The sequence below is a fragment of the Doryrhamphus excisus genome, chromosome 13 (assembly GCF_030265055.1).
Source record: "Doryrhamphus excisus isolate RoL2022-K1 chromosome 13, RoL_Dexc_1.0, whole genome shotgun sequence".
In the NCBI taxonomy this organism is placed as follows: Eukaryota; Metazoa; Chordata; class Actinopteri; order Syngnathiformes; family Syngnathidae; genus Doryrhamphus; species Doryrhamphus excisus.
Window position 1 is genome coordinate 12,045,645 of NC_080478.1, and position 20,422 is coordinate 12,066,066.

Consider the following 20,422-nt stretch of genomic DNA (forward strand, 5'->3'; position numbering starts at 1 on the left):
GATATTTGACTCTTCTTGTCAGAATTGGTATTATAGTCCCAACATTAATAAGATCTTTATATTAAAAAATGTTATCATCAAATATTTTGGGGAAAAAACAAGATCTTCATGCCCATGGTGAATGTATTTAAAGTTATGACCACAACTGTATGTTCTTCACACAATGAATGAACAAAAGTCATCTCAGAAGTGTGGAGGCCGTGAAGTGTGAAGGAGAGACCCGAGTCCATAATTTCTCAATTTTTACTTTTTTTCCCTCATTGTCGCACATTTCCCAGTGTTTTTCATAACTTGTGTTTAATAGTAATAACTAACCGGAGTAACAGAGTGTTTATTATTTATAATTTGTCCCAACAGCTGTCATTGCAAAATAATTTTGTATTATTGCTAATATGGCTCCTGCTACAGCTATTTCATAGGCAAACTCATCGATCTTTTCATGTTCACTTCTCTTTTACTGATTGTACCAAGCCCATGAGATGAGCTGGATACATCTTTCTTCCCCCAGAAAACCTGCTGCATTGCATAAAAGAATCGAGTGGGCACCGTCTCTGCCCCCAAACCAGATTTAGGAGCCCAGAGAACTCAACGCAGAGAGACAGTTTTAGGCTGCAGTGCACTAATGTTTGTGTATCTGCATTTGCCTTTAGGTGCCTGCTCACATGTTTGTGTGTTCAGGCTTGCCTGGGTGCTGATGTGTGTGTGTGTTTGTGTGTACATGTCTGTGTGTGGGTGAGCAGTTTGTGTGTCCCTTCTCCAGGGTCTGTCTAGGTGTTTTATGGCCTTTTGAAATTCTTTGCATTTCCATCAAATATTTTTCAAGGTTTGAAAAGCATCTTGACACAGTCTGAAATTGCCAGTCCGATGAAATAAATGTATCGCTAACTAGCAAACCCACTTGACAGTACACTATGCCTTTGCAGACACTTGTCTGACTCTTGGGAACTCATAGCACTTTCCTTTACCTTGTCTCCTTGAAAACTTCTGCATTATGTGTTCTTCTTTCACTCACTCGGTGGTGTTTTAGACTGCGACTTATCTGGACTTCTTTTAAGTCTTATTATAGACTTTCTATTATAGAATTTCTTCATTGGTGTATTTGACCAACTTGAACAAGGCTGCTGTAAATGAAATTTCTATGATGATGCTTTTACAGCCAATTAACACATAAATATTAGTTAATAGAGCATTGTCTTAATGCAGAAAAACAGTTTGTTTCGTGAAGCTTGGCGACTTCCAATTTTTTCATCTCTCACCTCATGTTAAGGCTGAAATTTCTGTTGAAATAAGTGTCAAAAAAGCAAAACATACATACAGTTCATATAGTATTTTGATTAATCAAATACAGTGGTAACTCTGTGTTCGTGAGAATTCCTGACAAACCTGTGTTACTAAGTCAAATATGCAAGACTGGTGGGTTTGAAGTTTGTTTATAATATAATGGAGGAGGCAATGTGAATGAAAGTGTTGCTACTTTGAAACACATCTTCATTTCCTTTCTGGCTTCATCTTTCACTTTGGTAATGATTCACGTCAGTCCCATTTGCTACTGAGCTTTTATGTGTTTTAATGCTGTCACTGTATGCACACAAACGTGCACACGGGTGAATCCCTCCCATAAACAAACGGAGGCTCGTCACTATCCACCTGAGTCACTGAACATAATCTTGCTAGTTGATGAAGTCATAGGCAATGCTGTCATAAATCATGAGTGTGTGTGTTTCATATGTTGATTTACAGAGCTACTGTAAATATGTCATACAGTAAGCTGCATTGCTCAGAGGGGTCATGTGAGTCTTGATGATGACTTGACTCGGCTAGAGGTGAGAGCTGTGTCGCTGGTGGAAACCTACTTGAATAAATTGTTTGAATGACCAGTGTCTAATTAGTCTCCTTTCAAAAGAGAGTTCTAAAAGGAAACTAAACAATCCGTTGACGCAAATGAGTGACGAACAAACCACTGTGTATTTTGTTCCTGGGTCTTCATTTCCATGTGAATGATGTAACGCTATTCTTAGAACTGTGGGTGGATAGATGGGCATTATTTAGATTTTCCCTTTCAAAGCCTTCTCCTTTCACTGCTGTGAACAGTTTCCAATCGAACGTTGGTTGGTGTATGGCAAAATGCACAGGCTAATGCTGATTATTTGCACAAAGCCTACTGGAAATAGTCTTTTTTGCACTTCTGAAAAAAACAAATTTTGACAAGAAGCTTTATACCAGTTTTTGGCACCTTTTATAGATTCAGTTGCAAACAGGTTAAACTTCTGGGTGTGAAGATGTTGCAGCCACAGAGCAGAAAAGGAGGAACCTAAAGATTTCAACAAAGAAGGGCATTCAGAGTTTAATCTGAATCCACCCGAGTCAAAACTATGAGTCCGGTCACTGTTGACGTGTCAGTGAACTCTGTAAGACCTTTTCCCATCAAGATATAAGGGTTTGGATGATGACAGTAAGGTGAAACACATGATTCCATGCTCCACCTTCCTCCCTATTACTCCCATGTCCGTATTTATTTTTGATACTACACAGTTCTCTGGAATGTTGGTTTGACATCAGCTTTTCAGTCAGTCAACATGAGGGGAAGAGTAATGTCACTTTTCTCCATATGGATCGCTGATAAGAGGGAATTCTTGGGATCTTCACTGTCACTGTGTGATTCACTTCACATTATTATTGTTTGTTCATTTTTGATAAATTAAGCATCACTCCCCAAAGTATGTGAGTCATGTGTGACATTTAGTGTAATGCTGCATGATGTTATATTAAGGCATTTTTCTTTGCATGCTTAACCGTAATTGTCTACTTAAAAATGACATAACATTTCTAAATGGCCTGTGCATCCTGCTATAATGAAGAATGTGATGAAAATAGAAAGCAGCAACAGAAAAAAAAGCAATAAAAGCCAGTAAGCAGCTCTTTCAGACATTTAACCCGTCCTCAGGGTATTCCATTTTTATTTTGCCCCAGATGAAAGAAAAATGAGAGAATGACTATCTCAGTTGGTTAGTCATTGGGGAGCTGCAGCAGCAGATTTCCTGATTAAACGAGCATACAATAATCACTAATGGAGCTGTGCTGCAAGACAGAAATGTTGTCAAAAGACAAAAAAAGGAGAAAAAATGAAAGTGTAAGCCGGAAGCCTGAGTTACACATTTGTTTTTAATTTTGATTAGATTTGGTATAACATTTGGTAGAGCATTGTTTCACATAAATCACTTTTATGCAGTTAGTGTAGGCGATATTCCCAGTCAATGCCCCCAATCACGATCACCCCAGGGTGTTGTCTACCTTTCACCCCAGATCAGCTGAGATAGCCTCAAGCTTCCCCTCACCCATGAAAAGGAATAGATGGATGAATAAAACGTAGGATTAAGACTGGTTGATCACATAGCAGTTCATCATGTCAATGATCCCAAAAGGTCCCTTGTACCAATCACAGTGTTGTTCCCAATATATCTAATGATAAACTTACAGATTTCTTTTTTTTTTTTTTTTCAAACAGTGCCCTGGGAGGCTCGTCTGCACTTCATATCCCAGCATTCCCCAGTGGAGGATGCTTGATTGACTATGTCCCACAAGTGTGCCAGTTGCTTACCAACAAGGTAAAAAAAATTCATTGTCCATGTTGCTTAGTTGTTATTCTAAGCTCTAGAACGTCTACGGTGTCTGTGTGCAAGTATTTTTAATCAAACCCAGTCAGAACAAAACAATCCTAACCACACAGTCAATTTTATTGTTTATCCATGCATACTTTCAAGTGCTACCACAAAATGTGTATTCAATCAAGATTCAAGATTGCTTTTTTTTTGTCAAGCTCGTGTTTGTGCATTCATGCACACGTGTCCGTCATCTGCCCATGTGGGCGCTCTGGCTAACATCCACAGGCTGTCTGGTCGCTCTTTGGTTTCCACAGGTTGACAGGTAGCTATGCAGTGTGGTCGGGATGTAATGCCATTTTTCCTCAGGGGAAGACAACATGTACCACCACCCCCTTCCCATGCATAAACACGTTCACACATAATAAACATTGCTTCAGCTATATTCTTTGCCTATTTACCTTGACTCCTATGTGTGGATGTCCCTGCGTGACCTCCTATGCCTGTGGCTGTTTAAACCCAGCAGGGTTAGAACAGCTGCCTGCACACCGGAGAGAAACATGGAATTTTATCTTCTGTTGGAAGAATTCTCAAGACAACAATGTAAAATAAACCATCTTTAACTCATATCAGCTCACACGTCAGCAGTATGCTCTGCATATAGATTTATCATTCTTGATAAATAGCCTGGATTACATAGCCTTCAGGATTGTAAAACAGATCAACAAATTTAACATTCGGTCTATTTAAGGTCCCTTTTCATCCATGTTTAGGAACTTATGGTTCTTGGTAATTGTAGTTCCTGGAAAAAAAAAAAGTAACTGGTTCCTGTGGCCGATTGAATTTTGTGTATGCACAGCAGAAAGGTTCCTGGAACATTTATGGAAATCAGGCTGCTGACTGCAGAAGCAACATGCAGGATTGGGAAGTTAACATGCACATCACAGGCCATTTAATAGGTTTGCATATCTCTTTGTGATAGATGATTCGATACGTCTCTACATACACGGGTTACAATACGATTCAAAAGCGATATATTTTGAACACTCTAGGCAGGTAACAAATATGCAATATTTAAAAGTAAACGTGTTGCAAACCACAAAAGCAGCCCTAAAAAAAGGCTGCCATACTCATCTTTGTTAGTCTCGCTTGTGCTACCAGTGTACCTTAGAGCTGCTCTGCCTCGCTTATAAATGCTATGGCTTTTAAATTTTCCATCCTTCTTGTAAAATCCAAAGACATGCAAACTTTAGATATTTGTTTTGTTAATGATGGGCTAGGGCACCACCACTTTTCACATCCATTTTCGTCTTCAGTGATGGTACACTACAGAGCATGCGCCACAATTGTTTTGCTGTCAGTCCAGGCTCTTGCATTGTCGACACACCGGCAATTGATTATTCTAAGGATTTATAGCCGATTCATAACTGTTACCAACGCAGCCATATCTCTCACTTGTCAAACAGGATATTTGGTTGTACTGGTTTATCTTTCCAAACCCTACCTAATGTACTCATTTTTTTTAAAAATAATGGGTCTGAGTTAGTAATGCTACACAACTTATAGATCCAGCATAGTTCAAAGGTAAAGTTCCTGGTGTGAAGAAAAAGACCCTGCGATGCAAAATGACCTTAAGTGACACGTTGGACACCTTTTGTGAGCATATTGACTCAATATTCTAAGGGTGTGACAGGAATGCTTGCCTAATATCGGAGATGGAAGTGATTGGACAGGTTTTCGTCAACTTTCTTAAGCTTTCTCGATTATATTAAAGCTGTCAAAAAATGTGTTAATGGTGAATATTTTTCATTTTTAATTACAAATGTAATTAACACATGCACGTCATGGAAGGCCACACCTCTCTGTTATGACGGCAGATAGAAGCACAGTATATTATCCCCACAGGCAGTGAACACATCAACAGCAGGGCAATTCCAACACCATATAAAGTATGTCTTTCCGTTTGTCCTCGGAACAAAATGTTCTCATTTCCACCACACGACTGCAAGGTGCATTCACGGACACTGTAAACATCACAACAGCATCATTATTATGTGCCTACATGTGGTCTAAATGAACAGAAAGACCAAAAAATCAATACGTGGATATTGTTAGCAACATTTAAGTGTCGTCAGAAATACAGGAAAGTTCTCTATGTGAATTCACCTTAAATTACATAGTGTATTTGACCGCAACAGATTAAAATATTTTTCTCTTGCTGGGAATCACCAAATACAATAACTTCTGCCTGAGCGGAAGTAAAACAGAAGTACATAGAGATGGAGAACTTGGGGAAGGGCGGGGGAAGCAGAGCTTGGGAGAGGGCAGAGATCTTATATATAAGGAAGTCCGCCCCTCTGTGACATCATAAAGGATCAGTTAAACCACGCATTTTGAAAACGAGCGTTTTGAGCCATCCCAAACTCCTTTCAAGGCTCACTTCCAAATGCGCAAACCTCATTATCTGAAATTTTGGCATCGTTAAACATGAGAATACAACATTCTAACTACATTTACAGGTCAGAAAAGTGGAAAAAGTACAATAGGCCCGCTTTAAAAAGATATCACTAAAGACTAACTTGGTCCTGCATTGTTTGCTTTCTGAAGTATATTGCCATGTTATGATGAACTGAAGTCCAAAAGTTGAAAGTGACAAATCAGTCAACCTCTGTTTTTGCCAATACTAAAGCGATAGTTTTGTCTTTGCTCTCAGGCCTGGGGCCATCGTCAGAAAACTGCAAATAGACAATGAAACACATTTGGAAAAGGAAACTTATCCTGTAAATGTAATCAAAATATGCATGACACACATAACATCTGCATGTTGTAGTGCAGGCCTTGTGTCGTGTGTTGTACATCCTTCTTCTACAGAATTGCCTTCTGGTCTCGCAGTAACACACAATGGTTTTCTTCTTTCGTGCAAAGGGGAGGAAACGCACAAACCATGAGCGCATAATGGTGACATGACATGAAAGGGGTTTAAGAGGGCTTTTGAAATAGAGTGCCAACAAAGGTGAGGTTGTGTTGACTATAACAAGAATGTAGACACCATTTATGGTTTGTGAAATTGGGCATTATTTAACTGTTGTTTTTGAACCAGTTCATGTAGACTTTTTTTTGCATTCTTGGGGTCGTTGCTGGAAAATATCTTCTCCCAAGTTGTATTGCTCTTGCAGGTAGAAACAGATTGTCCTCATTATTACAATTATTGCATACAACATGATGTTGCCATTACCATGCTTCACGGTAGAGATGGTGTGTTTGTGGTAATTTGCAAAGCTACGACAAAAATCTTCTTTTTCATTTGGGCAACATCACTTTTTTCAACAGTGGCTTTCTATCCCATTAGCGGTCATACATTCAGTAATGATAACTAGTATTTGTATTTTAGTTATCATCCAACAGTAGTTGGATGGTTGGCTCTGTTCATCCTGTTTCAAGCTTTCAAAATCCAGCTTAATGCAGTCCTACTTTTAGTTTTCAATCAATGACAAATTCATGTACTTACATACAGTATGTACTTTTTTTTATATACTAATTACTAATTGTTACATATACTGTGTACTAATAGTATATACTAATGTCCGGCCTTGGACTCCTCTTGAGCAGCTACACACGATCACCCGCACAGAAGATCTAGCTTTCTAGATCTTCCAGTGCCTGCACCTCTTACTGCAGTGTTTCTATGGATTTCCTGCTTCCCACTCAAATGGTTTGTTTAATTTATTCTACCCACTCTGCTGTGATTTGTCACATTCCCAAGTGCTCTCTTAGACTTCCTGAAACGTAGGTCTACATTTACTGACAGAAGGCAATCTGCAGCCCATATAAGAAAGTCTCGGTCTCATTGATGTCATTGATGAACTCAGTGTTAGAAAAAACTCAGGGCTCACTTCTAAATGCACAAACCTAATTACCTGATGTCAGTAAAAAAGGTTTGATGCATTAGAACTAATACATGCTCATATTTTCTTCCACTTCAGTTTTTGTGTGTTCTCCCTAGTGCCATCTGGTATAGCGGTATAATAAAAGTAATTGCAAATGCACTTGTAGTTTGCATATATTTGACAGCTCTTACATACAGGCATAACTGTGAAGTCACATGTCTGGTCAGCTGTTCTTTAGAAGGTAAAAAGAGGCGGGTGGTATGAATGTTTTTAAGACAGAGATGTCTTCACCGCACAGCAGGAAGCACTTCCGGTGATGATATTTCTTCACACTACCCTGCACAGACACAAGCGCAAACATAGTAAATCGTTGTGCGTGGGAAGCAGTCATGGGTGCGGGCAGGTTTGAATACCTGCTGAGCAACATCACCTGTGTTGCATCACCCAAATGCTCAATGCCGCCATTACAACAACAACAAATCACAACGAGATGGAGGCGGGAGACCCTTTCTCAGTATGGGTGTGAAAGTTAAGTCACCCACATGGCGCACGTATACATGCATACAGACACTGCATTAAATAAACATATTAGCAAGTCTGTGGCCTTGCTGCTTACGAGCAAAGCTAAATGGCTGTCTACGCTGTCCCATGTAAACATAATTTAGCAGTGAGCTGAGTCATGCAGAATGTCTGTGTTAGAGCCTTTGCAAGAGAATAGACTCATCACAATCAGAGATACGTTAAAAAACAGAACCAATCCTACATATTTTATGAATAACCGTGGTCATGTACACTTCAGAACAAACGAAAAATTGCCAGAAATTACTTAATTTTGCAATGTGGGATCTTAATGAGAGCTTCAAAATGCAAAAAGAAGAGATGGGAGTGAGACCATAATAATAATAATAATTTTTTGACTTGGGTTTTAGGTTTTTTGGTTTTGTTTTGTTTTTCTGGGAGCCATGGTCTTAAATTTTGATCAGCTGATGAACAGTTTAATGAGGGGTGTCTAAACGTTTTCCACTGAGGGCCACATACAGAAAAATGAAAGGGTGCAAAGGCCACTTTGATATTTTTTAAGGTTTCATATATTTCAAGAAAAAAAACTGCATCTCATGATATCGTTGAAAAAGCTGATGAGTATGAACTTCTTTCTTTGCTTATTTCTTTCCGTTTCTTCTGTTGTTGTTTTTAAATAAATTTTCCAAATATTTCAATCATAATATATATTTATATAGTTCAATATTTTTTTCATATTATGATATTATTCCACCCTTGTGAGGATAAGCGGTAGAAAATGAATGAATGAATAAATGAATGATATTATTCCCAGAATATCTGACTTCATTTCCATGATATTATAACTTTTCCCAAACTAATTTTCAAAAAATGACTTGTATTTTGTGTATTTTTGTATGTTTATAATTACATTATGACTTTTTAAATATATACATATAATACATTAGTTTTTCTGATATTACTAGTGTTTTTCTCACCTTTTTTCTCTAAAGGTGTGACGTCATTCTCATAAAGTTACGCCTGTTAATTTAATTTCAGCATTCTTCCTAGACAATGTATTCTCGTAATTATGACTTATTCCCATAATATTTTGATTTATTCTCATAACAAAAGTTTTTTCCACAAAAACTTGCTCTTGTCTCTGCATCCTGGTGTCGTATTGATTTCACGCATAATGACACATCAAATGTACATTTAATGTACATCTCTGCTGAGGTGTCAGAGTACGAAATATGTTGCTTTTATAATTGTGATTGGACATGTGCTTGGCATGCAACATATATTTTCATGTGGACAGAGTTTTTTTTTCTGAACCCCGAGGTGTGCATGAATAATAATAATAATCCTCTGTGTGGCCTAAAATGACCAGATGGCATCGTCTGAAAGTAGACTATAGGAAAGCCAACGCGGAGGACTAAAGTAATTGAAATGTGTGATGCTATTAAAATGCTATTTCTGGACAACTATAGAATATAGTGTTAGATGTAAGCAATAGGCATCACACAGCTGCATGCTGCTTCTGTGACTTTATGTGCTTGTCTAGTTTGTGACTGCTTGAGCTGTTTTTCTTCTAGTCGTCTGCTTGTTCTCCTCATTTGTCTGGAGCAAGTCTCCTTCATGGTTGGCTAGCTCCCTGGCTGCAGGCATTATCACCTGCTCAACCATGTCTTGACCATGCCCTGAGCTTGTCTTCTTTAAAATTAAGATAATTGTTAATCGCACTTGTCAACATGCAATAGAAGCTGCGCTGCACCTTTTTATTTCAACTGACATACTTTTAGGAATCAACACTTAACATTACAACATTATATCTGTTTAATTTTGACCGTCTGAAATGAAAGATTCATGGTAAAGAAAAAGGCCATCTTTGCTCAAAACATCTTGTACATCTTGTAGTGAGATAAGGACAAAGATGAAAAATAGAAAGGTCTTGTCAACAAAGACAGGCTATGACAGATATCAAGCGATGTAGAGGAATCATCTCAGCCACGACGACGGCTGTCAGCACAGAGAAAGGAAAACGCCATAAAATGATGTGAATATTCTTTTCAACTCCCATAAACACAAAGCTTGAAATTCCGGCTCTCCGTTGCCTTGACAACAGTGTAAACATGCAGTAAATTAGTGATCTACCCATTTTATGACATGCAGTGTGGCCAGCATTCATGGTATAATACTGTAAAAATAGTACAATGTAGCACAGGCTTAAGACAAGCACATTTCTATGCCCATGCCAATTAGAAGGGTGTGCCTTGCTCATGAAGTCACACCACAGTTTGGAAAGAAATTAGACAAGTAACTTTTATATATAAAAAAACCCAAATACAGAAAGTGTCTCTTCATGTGGAAGCCAATACCTGCAACAGACAGTTCCTTTCAAGCTACATTGGCCAGATTATGTTAGAGCTTTAAATCTAACACCAGCTTATTTGACTGCCAAGTGTTGTAAGGAAAAATGTTGTACTTATGTGTGCAAAAAGATGGCATGTAATGCTATTTGTTCTCTCCTTGTCATCCGGTTTTCAACTGAAAGCAAGCATTACAACCTTCACCCTTGTTAATCTTTCTCCCTTCCACTGCTTTGTTTACATTCTGGGCAGGTTCGCTGTGCATGTCTCTCAGCTTGCCTTTTCAGACCAAAACACCTGAAACTATAGAAGCTAGATATTGGCTTATCCAATATAGCAATATTGTCCAGCACTTCATTACTGATAACGTCCGGTATCAAATGATACCCATATAGGCAGCAGCTCTTCCCTCAAACTAATGTCATGTCAAATCTCAGCTAATAAATGAACACAGTATGCTTCTTTTACTGTATAAAATGTGTGTTTGTGTAAAATAATGTACATATAACTACATATATGTATGTAGTTATATTCAGTACTTACACTGTAGAAGTTGAGTTCACTGTTATTTTCTGTCATACCCCAATAATGCTGGTAATAATACGAATGTGTAAGTATAAAACTTTTAAATTATATAGTATAGTATAGTATATAGTATATAGAGGGTAATCATGTTTGATCATTTTAAACATTTTACTCTTTGTCGTTCACCATTCACCATCACTTATATTTGTATGAAAGTTGGCATATTATTATAATGACATAATAAATAAAAGTAACACATTACTGTACAGTGGATCCCCGTACATTCATGTTTCAGCAATCACAGTCCCTCAAATGTGTGAATTCTCACAAAATGGGCCTTTTTTCATCATTCAGAATAAGTTGGTAATAGTTTATAGAAGGTGCACAATTTTCACGTTGTTTTTTTATGCTTTTTATGCTTGGTGGTCCTTGCATGCATCATAGTCGTGTGCTGCAACTGGCAATTCCATGTGTTCATTAATCGTATTAGATGATCATTCATTAGTGGTGAATACCTATACATTTTATGTTTTAAACTATGAATGAGTATGTGAGGATTGTTTTGGGCAATGGAAATTGAAGAGAAAAGGGTTGACATTTTTATCATTTTTATGGATGCATAACAATTACTCAAGTTGTATACAAAATACAGTTTTCCGTATTTACTTTGGTTGTTTTTTTCTCTCATTTGATTTCTTAAATGCCTTGCAACTTCTCACTTCATCACATGAGCACTGCTGTCGCGCCTCATCTATTTTGTTTTTTTTGCAGTAGTATTAAAGTAATCCCCCGTTTTGTTGTGTGAAGGTGCAGTATGTCATCCAAGGCTACCACAAGAGGCGGGAGTACATTGCTGCATTCCTCAGCCACTTTGGAATGTGAGTTAACAAGAGAGGATCACATCCTCTACTCAAGGCTTCAGCGACCATTCATTTGTCTCTGCCTCTAATCTTTTACCAGACTTCATGGTGTGTATAATCAGTCTGTGTGTTATTGCAGGGGAGTGGTGGAGTATGATGCTGAGGGATTTACAAAGCTTACTCTTCTACTCATGTGGAAAGATTTTTGCTTCCTAGTACACGGTAGGTGCATTAAAAAAAAAAAAATCAAAGTGGCCTATTGTGAGGTGTGCTTTTTTTTTTTCCCCCGACTTGCATTACATCTGTGATATCGATAGCTCAACCTCTTCTTCTCAGTCCCATCATGACCTTCATTGTGCCCTCCTCTACTTTGCAGTGGATCTCCCATTATACTTTCCCAGAGACCAACCCACCCTCACGTTCCAGTCTGTATACCACTTCACCAGCAGCGGGCAGCTTTATTCTCAGGTGCAAAAGTCGTATCCTTACAGCCCACGCTGGGACGGCAATGAGATGGCCAAGAGGGCAAAGTAAGCAGAAATGTTACAATAGATGTTGTTCAGACTTAAAGGGTCCCTGACATGATTCATCAAGTTTGCTTAAATATATTATATATTGTTTATAATTATGTTGTACATTGTTAAATTTTGACAGTGAATGGTAAGTGTGCTAAAATTACTTTTGTAGTTTATGAGTAGCTCTTGCAGTTAAACCTCATTTTCAGAAGTGACATCATTGAGGTAATATCAGGTAAACAAACATTGTGGTGTACAAGACGGAGTTTATAGTTTGCAGTGGTTCTAAGCGAAGATTTAAGCGATGTGTCAATAGTTTTTGAGGGAGAAATATTTGGAGATGAAATAGAAGACTTGTACTTGAGCCTTAAGACATAGATATTAAGACGGCCACCTTCAAAACCCAGAATGGTAAGTGTAAATTACTCTGGAGTTGCTTATTTTATTGTATTGCACGTTGAGGATGAATGTTCCTCCCCTGCCCCCCACAGTGAACATATCATTGTCAAAAGATAATTATATAACTTCTATAATGCTTTGCAGTCTTGTCGCTATCGTGGAATAGTGTTTAGACAGACAAGACATGACTTACTCTCTTGTTCAAACTTTAAAGTAGTGGTTGTTCTTCATTGTCTTATTTTTTTTTCCTGTGTATGGCAGAATAGCATCATTTTTCAAAATGTTTTTATATTGTACTTTCAAGCCAAATGTTTCTGGTAAAGGTTTTCTTTCAAAGCAGTCATCAGTGAAATGATCACTGCAAAGAACAGAAGTCGAGGTGGGGGTCCAGCAGTCTCGTTCTCTGCTCTTGCTTTGTCTATTGTTGTATTAAATATTCCTCTTTTGGAAAAGAAAACAAACTTACAGTATTACTCGGATACGATGAACATCCAGCAACAACACAAGGTTTTGACATGACTACTGTTTTGTTTCAAGTAGACAATTTACCTCAAGAAGCGTTTGTTTACTCCGCTATGGGTGAGAGGTGTCACCCTGATGATGTCACTTTCGGAAATGAGGCTGAGCTGTGAGCTAATTTGTCATGGCAGGCGTCATGAACGTAATTCTTGTGAATTTACCATACACTTTCAAAAATGTAATAATGTAGAACATAATTACCAACAATATAGAACATATTTAAGCAAAGTTGATAAATCCTGTCAGGGACCCTTTAAAGACTTATGGAAGATGTAGTCTTTTCAGGACAATCCCCACATGAAGATGAAGCACAGTCTGTGTTTTGATACTCTTTGCTTGACAGAGATCTGTGTGAGGATGGGGATCAACTTCTTTACCTTCTGAAGTTTGCTTTAATAGCACTGAAAAAGCTTATTTTCCAATGATGATGTAGTTCAGTAATCGGAAGTACCTGTATTTGCAGCCTTTTGCGTTTGCACAGGTTTGTTGTCAGTGCTGCCACAATCAATGAATTATCTTTGTTTTAGCCAATATGATATGCAGGTCCTTATTTCTAACCAATGGCGTCCATTCCTTCTTTAATTATTTCATTGTCAATTATTTTAATTAATTGGATTGGCATGGTTTCTTAATGGGAAAACTTAATTCAGTTTTGGTTTGACTTAAACCATCTGGAATGGATTAATGACGCCACCCGAGGTTCCACTCTATGTACTTTCAGAACCAGAACTGATGGTATATGATTCTTGGAAGTATATCGACACAATTGGTGGTTTTATGTACAGTACTGTGTTCTTACACGGTGCATCACCTTCCTCTCTCTGTCACACAGGGCTTACTTCAAGACCTTCATTCCTCAGTTCCAAGAAGGAGCCTTTGCCAACGGGAAACTTTAGTGCCCTGCGGCTCCAGGGACATGCCTGTGGTTATGTGAATGTGTTGGTACATGCCATCGCGTACCTGTGCATGGGTACACACAGGCCAACATGATCCCTCAAGAATTTACTAAGGAATCACACAGAATGTTAAACAATAGAGTACATTTGAACGGGACTATTTTCCAGCAAATGTCACTACACTTTTCCGTGTGTCTGCGTAAACCCCCGCAGTGAATCACTCCAAGAAACTGTTGAATCCTTACTCAGCAAACATCACATACTGTGCAAAAGCATTCATACAGTATAGTACAAGTATACTTCTACTACACACTATGTATCATACTTTCTTAAGGTGAAGGCACTTGACTTGATTTTGTCTTAATTTCAGCAGTAAGCAAAATATTCCTTTCCTTTAATTCATCAATAAAATAAAGATTTAAAAAAACACAACAGTTACTTTATTACAAATTACAATGCATTAGCATTTTGTACTGAGTCAGACTAAATTTTCATGAGAAAAGGCACCACAGACGAATGTGCGAATTACTGTGCGTTTGCAGTCCAGCCTGAAACATTGTGTACTTTATATACAAACACATTCATACATTTTCTAACTTGTTTTAGAATTTCATCATCGCTCTTTAATAGAACTACTGTAAGAAGGACATTTCTGCAATAAGTTGTCCAAGCGCTGCAACACTACAGGTAATACCAACAAAACTCTCTGTGACTGATAACAATGTACAGATGACGCAGTAGCATTGCAGGATCAGGCTGAACTGGTTTTAGCTAGTTGTAAACAGTCAAGGGTCTGTGCTATGAAGAACTATATATGCTATATATACGTATGAAGTCTCACCTTCCATGTGCTACAATAACTAGTATTTCTGGACTGCAGCAAAACTACAGATATGGTGAATGGACAACATTATGACAAATGTCCGATAATGCCATGATGCCTTTCATTATAAAGGAAGTGAATAAACCATATTTTTAGTAGCTGCTGTTATAATGTCTATATAATTATGCTCATTGGCCTTTTTTTTTTTTCAAGAGCCCCAGCAACAAAGCTGGTTAATGTAGTTTATTTGGACGCATTGGCCAGTAGTGATGGTATGAGCGCACAACTTTGACCCTGAATTGATACCCGAATACAATGCATTGTTCTATTATTGTTCAATAAAAAAAGCATATTATTTCCAATTGTGTTGAGATACATGTACACGTGTCTCTCGCCCAAAGTCAGCTGGGATAGGCTCCAGCATACCCCTGCAACCCCAGTGAGGACAAGCTGCATCGGAAATGGATGGATTTCACTTTATTTGGTTATTTACAACGATAAAACCAAAATAATAAGGTGTGTGTTTCCATTCTTTTATTGTGTTTAAATATTTTTTGCGGCCATGTTCCGCCCCACCCAGAAGTCAGTACAAGAAACCTCTACCCTACAATGCTCAAACGTTGCTAAATTAAAAGCTACTTCGAAAACAGTTTTGCCGCTCTACTAATTATTTTTAATTTAGTCCTCTTTCCCTTATTACTGGCCCTTGACGACTTTGTGGCGACACAAAAAGGTTTGTCAGTTCAAAGCTAAAAATGTGATGAGTTTTGTATTCTGTCCAGTGGTCAGTTGTTGCTCTTATGTAAGGCATTTCTTATTATTAAGATCACTTTGTGAATATTGCCAAGTAGTTTTCTGTGTGTTTTATCAGGCAACATGGCAAACTCAACCTTTCCACCTTTAGGAAAAGTGGACAACTACCCACGGGCTCTGGCAGTGATTCTTTTCATGTCTCTGGTCGTAATGATCCATCTGCTGATCAGCCAGAAGACGCTTCCACCGACGGACAGAGCAACACTCACCGGTAAGTTAAATAGTTTATTTTGATATGTGGATAGGTGGTTAGCATGTTGGCCACACAGTCAGGAGATCTAGGTTAGATTCTCTACTTTGATACCTCTGTGTGGAGTTTGCATGCTCTTCCCAAGCGTGCGATTCCTCCCACTTTCCAAAAGTTAGGTTAATTGGCGACTCCAAATTGTCCATAGGTATGAATGTGAGTGTGAATGGTTGTTTGTCTGTATGTGCCCTGTGATTGGCTGGCGACCAGTCCAGGGTGTACCCCGATGAAGTCTCGCCGTCTCTGCACCAGTATAATCCGTGACCTTGGTGAGGGTCCATTCTTCTCGTAATGGGCAACTCGTATTAACATAAAAAACAAAATTCCAAAGGCCTCACCAGCCGTGAACATCACCACACGTCACTGGTGGTGATCTCTGGTTCAAATTGGAGCATCTTTATGTGGAGCTTGCATCCCAAAAACATGCATATTCGGTTAAAGGACCCTAAATGATCAAGGACCCTTATGAGGTGTAGGGGTTTTTTTTTTGCAGTTGTATGAGGGTGCACTTTGTACACCATAGTTAAATCAAACATTAAACATGCTTTAAATGAGTGAGGGACTGTTCTTTTCAAGCCCTCAAGTGTATTTGCTTAATAAGGAGCCGCACCACAGAGGCTTTGTGTGTGTGCGCCACACTTCCATGTACAACATGCACGTGTATGAGCGAGCCGGAGTGTACGCGCTCGCTTGTTTTCATCATTAAATATGAGGGTCATAGTTAGGGGTCCTTGCTGTCCTGAGGCTCAGCCTTTTGCTATATTTATTGTCGGTAATGCAGCAACTGTCAAGTCTAATTGAGAACTATAGGCTGAATGTTTCTGGGGCATTTAATAGCATCTAGGCTCTTAATAAAAAATAATTAAAAAGCAAGATTCTTTTTGTCTTTTTTACTGCCCCACTCCATGTATCTTGCTGTAACCTTTGCTGACCTGCTTACAAAACATTGCCTTTGTCAGCCGCGGGATGAGCTGCTCTTGTTTTCAAGAGTTTGCTTTTCAAGGGGGGAGGGGAGTTCAAAGTGGGGTCAGAAGGATGGCTGGGATCTTTAAAGAGTAGTTGAACTTGACAGTCAACTTTAGACGTCTCAAAAGGTAGCGTGTGATTTGTAATACTGATGAATCTCTGGGTTGACCAAGTCCAGAACCTGAACTTGAAAAAGTAATTTCGGGGTTGATGTTGGGTTTAAAAAAAAAAAAAGGAGTGATTCCGCCTTAATTTATTTGAATATAGGCTATGACACTGCATTCGAGAAGTTTAATTACCTACCTTGACTTATTAAAGCCTAAAGTTCAGCACTCAGTTTGACGTTGACCCAAGGTGACATAATCCCTTTAAGTATCTTGTAAACAGTCCCCTTGCAAAATGTCTTTAATTGTGTCACCTCTGCGATGCTTAAGTCACTTTGACTTAGCCTTGCTTTCTCCATCGTGGCTTCACCTTTTACACAAATTAACATGGCTTTATCCTCTGTAATGATGCAGTGAAGGTGCAGCTAAAGGTACTTTTTGAAGATGCCTCTCAGCCCCCCTCCCGAATCACAGTGCAGAGGTCTGCCAGCCCTTCCAGCTAATACTCCACAAATCCACTAATCCAGACGCCTTTAAAAGATCTCAATGGCAGTCGGATGGAATCATTAAAAGCTGGAATAATTAGCTTGGGATCTTTGGATGGGGGCTGATTTGAATTGATGAGATGGTGTGTGTGTGTGTTTGTGTGTGGTCTGGCAAAGTTCATGCTCTGCTGGGCCTAGACTCAATTTGAGGAGCAATGGAGGATGCAATGGTCAATTTCCCCTTGGAGGTTGAATGGCTGATTTAGCCTCCTTTCACTCTTTGGGAATCTTCCTATTTTGTTGCTTGAGGTGCGAAGGCTTCCATACTGGTGGAAGGACACTGAGTGTACAAAAGCTATACTGTTAATTAGAGAGCCATGTTGTGTGTTGCAGAAGCAGGTGTCCTCGTAGCTCATGGCAGCTGGCAAACATGTACATTAGCATTAGATTAGTTTTAAGTGCACTGGTGACAGCGCTCTAAGCAGATAGCTTGTAGGGAGTAAGGACCCCACCAGCCAGGGGTAGTGACAAGTGTGTGAAACAGGATCACTTAAAGCTCTCGAAGGAGTACCTTTTTTGTGCAAATATCCCAAAGTTGGCTGTTGGCATTGCTCACCCGTGCTTCACCCCCGAATTGAAAAGCATCAATATAGAGATGCAAGTAGACCTTTTCTCGTTGAAAATAGAACACAACACAACTGTCACCATCCAAACATTTAAGTGTGCAGTCAGTGTGTTAGATCCCAAGTTAACCACTATGAAATGGTAATGATAATGGTAATGGTTTAATTTCATTTGAACATGCATCAGATTACAATTGAATGCATCACATAATCAGTTCACAGTTCCACATGTCCAAAAGGAGTAGGAAGAAGCAAAGCTTATTAAATCCTACCCCTCCATCTGGTACTTTTACAATCATTAACTGTTACATTTGTTCACTTCCTGCTTTCCTAATACAGTTTTTTTTTGTCACGTACCGAAGTACAAGGTGATATGATCATTATGATCATACAATAACATAATGGGTACCATAGTAAGTGTCAATATAGTGATATATATAGCACATCATGACTGGTTCAAGACTCTTCATCCTTGTATTTAGCAAACATCAACTGCTTGTATTGTTTCTTGAATTGGCTCATTGTTGTGCATTGTTTGAGGGTCTTACACAATCAATTCCATAGTTTGATTCCACATACTGAAATGCTATGGCTTTTTATCGTAGTCCTAGTCCTATAAATGTGTTCTCAACTAGGGTTGAGAGATAGAAACTATATGCTGTACCCTCGTTTATCATAGACCTGATCACGATAAGTGAATATCCGTGAAGTAGGATTCAATATTTATTCATTTTCTACCGCTTATCCTCACAAGGGTTGAGGTGGGTGCTGGAGCCTATCCCAGCTTTCTTCGGGTGAGAGGCGGGGTACACACTGGACTGGTCGCCAGCCAATCACAGGGCGATTCAGTATTTATGAATATTTTTGTAGTTAAACCATCGAAAACGTTTCATATGGAGTCGGGAAGAAGGACAGAGTAAGAAGCCAAAATTTTACCACTTCCACACAGAATGGGAATGAGAACATTTTTTTGATTATGTCATGTCAGACATGCCATGGCAGACTACAAGCAGTATTAAGGTAATGAATCAGTTTTATTGGCCAAGTACGCTGACACAAACCAGGAATTTCACTTTGGTTAAATTAGCTCTCACTGTACATATACACAAACCTTGTGAAATACACAAATAATTAAGAAGTAATTAAGAGATGTGCAAAGGGGTAGTTATATAATATAATAGTAATGTCATGACAATTCAAGTAAGTGGGTGTGTGATTATCTAGGACATTTAAACAAAAGACAGTATTTACATTGAAAAGAAAAAAACAACACTATTTTTTTTGTTTTGTTTTGTTTTTTAAGTGCATCGTATACTTTAACAGAAGTCTAGCTGGAACCTTTCCAATTAATATGTTTTCTTCAATGGCAACGGACCGACTTGGTGATGAACATGCAGAGGGAGGGGGCTTGTCGACTTAAAACAACTGTACTGCTTCCCGACTTTGCAATAAGTTCCACTTCCTGTTCTATGGTTGTCATCATATTTTGCCTTCTGTGGCAGGCAAGACACACAACAGTTTTGATACTTTTGAGACATATATTTACTGAAAAATGTGTAGGGGGGTGTACTTTTTTTTAAGTTTAATGTCCACAATGTTTTAAAAACAATTTAGCTAATTTCCACACAAACCTGCAAAAATGATGCTAGGGTGTTTTTACTTTTGAAGTTCCACTGTAGTTACCTCACAGTTATTTGCACTGATGCAGTGAATCTGTGTAAAAAAAAAAAGTATAACAGAGATGAAGAGAATGTTTGTAGGTAAAAACAAAATCCCAATGCACCTTAAGAAGGTTGGACAGTAAACAGCAGCGAAGGAGGTAATCAGAAGGAAACAGGGAGCGTCCAACAGGCCTGAATATGTCGACTTCTGCAAGATTATTTACATTTCAGATGCCCGTCAGTGGCCCTCCCCGGGCTGTCAGCATTGCCTAATTCTATTGTTTAATTCCTCATTTTGACTTGGATTTCATGAGAAAAGACAAAGATCAGCCACGTGAAAGAAGAGGCTGCAATTGCAAACTCCAGTGACTGTGGGGTACTTTGTGTTTTGTCTACATGTACAAATTCAGAGTGACATATGGGGAATTTTGTTCCCCCCCTTCCTCATTTTTCCCCCTCACTGATGAAGTGTGTGTGTGAGAGAGAGAGAGCGATAGAGGAGGGGCAGATTTCCGAGGCTATGCAGCATTTGCCATACAGCGTAGGGTTGTTGATGCGAGCCATGTTGAGGATGATGGAGCTGAGAGGCTTAACTAATTTTGGAAAGAGAGAGCAGGAGGAGGAGAGTGGAAG

At 38.7% G+C, this 20,422-nt stretch overlaps 1 protein-coding gene across 4 annotated transcripts in view; it reads left to right on the plus strand.

The window, feature by feature from the left end:
• Window positions 1-20,422, plus strand: part of babam2 (BRISC and BRCA1 A complex member 2) — a 98,431-nt gene that overhangs the window by 76,001 nt on the left and 2,008 nt on the right. For 3 of the 4 annotated variants that reach the window (XR_009132327.1, XR_009132329.1, XR_009132328.1), the window contains 5 exons: window positions 3,506-3,605; window positions 11,686-11,756; window positions 11,878-11,960; window positions 12,115-12,268; window positions 14,004-15,914. Coding sequence is in view for 1 of the 4 variants with exons in the window: in XM_058089944.1 (XP_057945927.1) it covers window positions 3,506-3,605; window positions 11,686-11,756; window positions 11,878-11,960; window positions 12,115-12,268; window positions 14,004-14,067 (472 nt within the window). In the remaining 3 variants the exon portion in view is untranslated. Of the gene's footprint in view, window positions 1-3,505; window positions 3,606-11,685; window positions 11,757-11,877; window positions 11,961-12,114; window positions 12,269-14,003; window positions 18,539-20,422 lie in introns of those variants that run through there. The other variant, XM_058089944.1, reaches the window with a different exon arrangement.